This window comes from Alligator sinensis, unplaced genomic scaffold (assembly GCF_000455745.1).
Source record: "Alligator sinensis unplaced genomic scaffold, ASM45574v1 scaffold2241_1, whole genome shotgun sequence".
NCBI lineage: Eukaryota > Metazoa > Chordata > Crocodylia > Alligatoridae > Alligator > Alligator sinensis.
Genome location: NW_005843292.1, coordinates 152,559 through 153,860, shown reverse-complemented (window position 1 = coordinate 153,860; position 1,302 = coordinate 152,559). Strand labels below are relative to the sequence as shown.

General features: G+C 62.7%; 1 protein-coding gene across 1 annotated transcript in view; it reads right to left on the bottom strand.

Moving 5' to 3' along the window:
* Positions 1–1,302, bottom strand: part of CARD14 (caspase recruitment domain family member 14) — a 10,174-nt gene that overhangs the window by 4,319 nt on the left and 4,553 nt on the right. The window contains exons 10-12 of the mRNA XM_025194744.1: positions 1,221–1,302; positions 815–909; positions 503–548 (exon numbers count right to left, since the gene is read on the bottom strand). The exon at positions 1,221–1,302 is cut by the window's right edge and continues 217 nt beyond it. Of these exons, the coding sequence (XP_025050529.1) occupies positions 503–548; positions 815–909; positions 1,221–1,302 (223 nt within the window). The remainder of the gene's footprint in view (positions 1–502; positions 549–814; positions 910–1,220) is intronic.

Here is a 1,302-nt window from a genome sequence, read left to right as displayed (position 1 = left end):
GGGGCCCGAGAACCCGAGCCAGCACCAGGTGATCAGACCTAGGCAGGTCCCTGGGCTGCTGCGTGGTGACCAGTGCAACCCTGGCAGTGACACCAGACAGGGAGGAGGAGAGGGCAGCAGGCTCCAGTGTAGGCAGGATGGAGCTCAGCCCTCGGCGGCGTCACAGGGGGCTGGGGCAGCCGCTCAGCTGGCAGAGGCCAAATGCCAGAGACCAGAGGGGCGCTCTGCCCAGGGGTAGCCGAGCCATGTACATGACTTACCGTGTACATGCGACAGATGAATGCCTGTGTCACTGCAACTTGCATTGATGCTAACTAAAATACAGCGGGATGTGGTTTATTTTGCACTGCAACACTCATTTACATCTCAAAAAAATCCTGCATGTGTAAAATGTGATGCAATTAAACTACAAAAAAGGGCAATTTTGGTCATGTGTACCAGTGCCCAGGGATGCCGCCCTATTCCAGAGACAGAGGCTGCCCTAGGGCCGAGTGCAACGTACCTCTCGGAGATGGAGGGGCCTGGGCTGAGTGATGGGGAGCCACCAGCTGAAAGGAAAGACAGCGTGAGGTGGTGGGGACAGAGGGCCAGCAGGAGCCCAGCACTCGGATCTCCCCATGCCTACGTCCCCAGTTGCTGCCAGCATCGGTCCCCGGGATGCCTTGTGCCGAGTGATGCTGGGCGGGCAGGCCCTGCTCCAGGTCACGGATGAGCCCAGCTCGTCCATCCTACTGGGAGCCACAGCCAGCTGGGTGCCAGGATGCCCTCTTCTCCCACCCCAGGAGCAGAAATTTGGGGCAAGGGGGACACCCACCGTGCTGCTCAGCCGCCTCGTGTTCAACCGGGGGGTCCTCTGCCTTCTCCGCAGGGAAGAGGCTGAAATCCACCTCCAGGAAGTCCTGGGAGCTGCTGCAGGGCACAGAGCAGAGGGAGCCGGTGAGGCAGCGGAGGAGAGACCCCCCCTCCCCATCACCCTGCTGCTCGGGTCCCAAGGCACATCTGGACAGAGGGAGGACCCAGATGTGCCAACCCGGATGGACCTCAAGCAGTGCCGGTCTGCTCTGGTGCCTGGGGGGCGTGGACAGAGGGAGGACCCAGATGTGCCAACCCCGATGGACCTCAAGCAGTGCCGGTCTCCTCTGGTGCCTGGGGGGCAGTGGCACCCCAGAACGGCCACGGGCAGAAGGCCCCAGGAAGAGGGGGTGTCCCGGGCCGGCTACCTCCTGGACAAGAAGCCCTCCAGGTAGTCCTGCGTGGCTCTCCGCTGCAGGGAGTGCTTGCAGGGCGGGACGGGGCTGCACG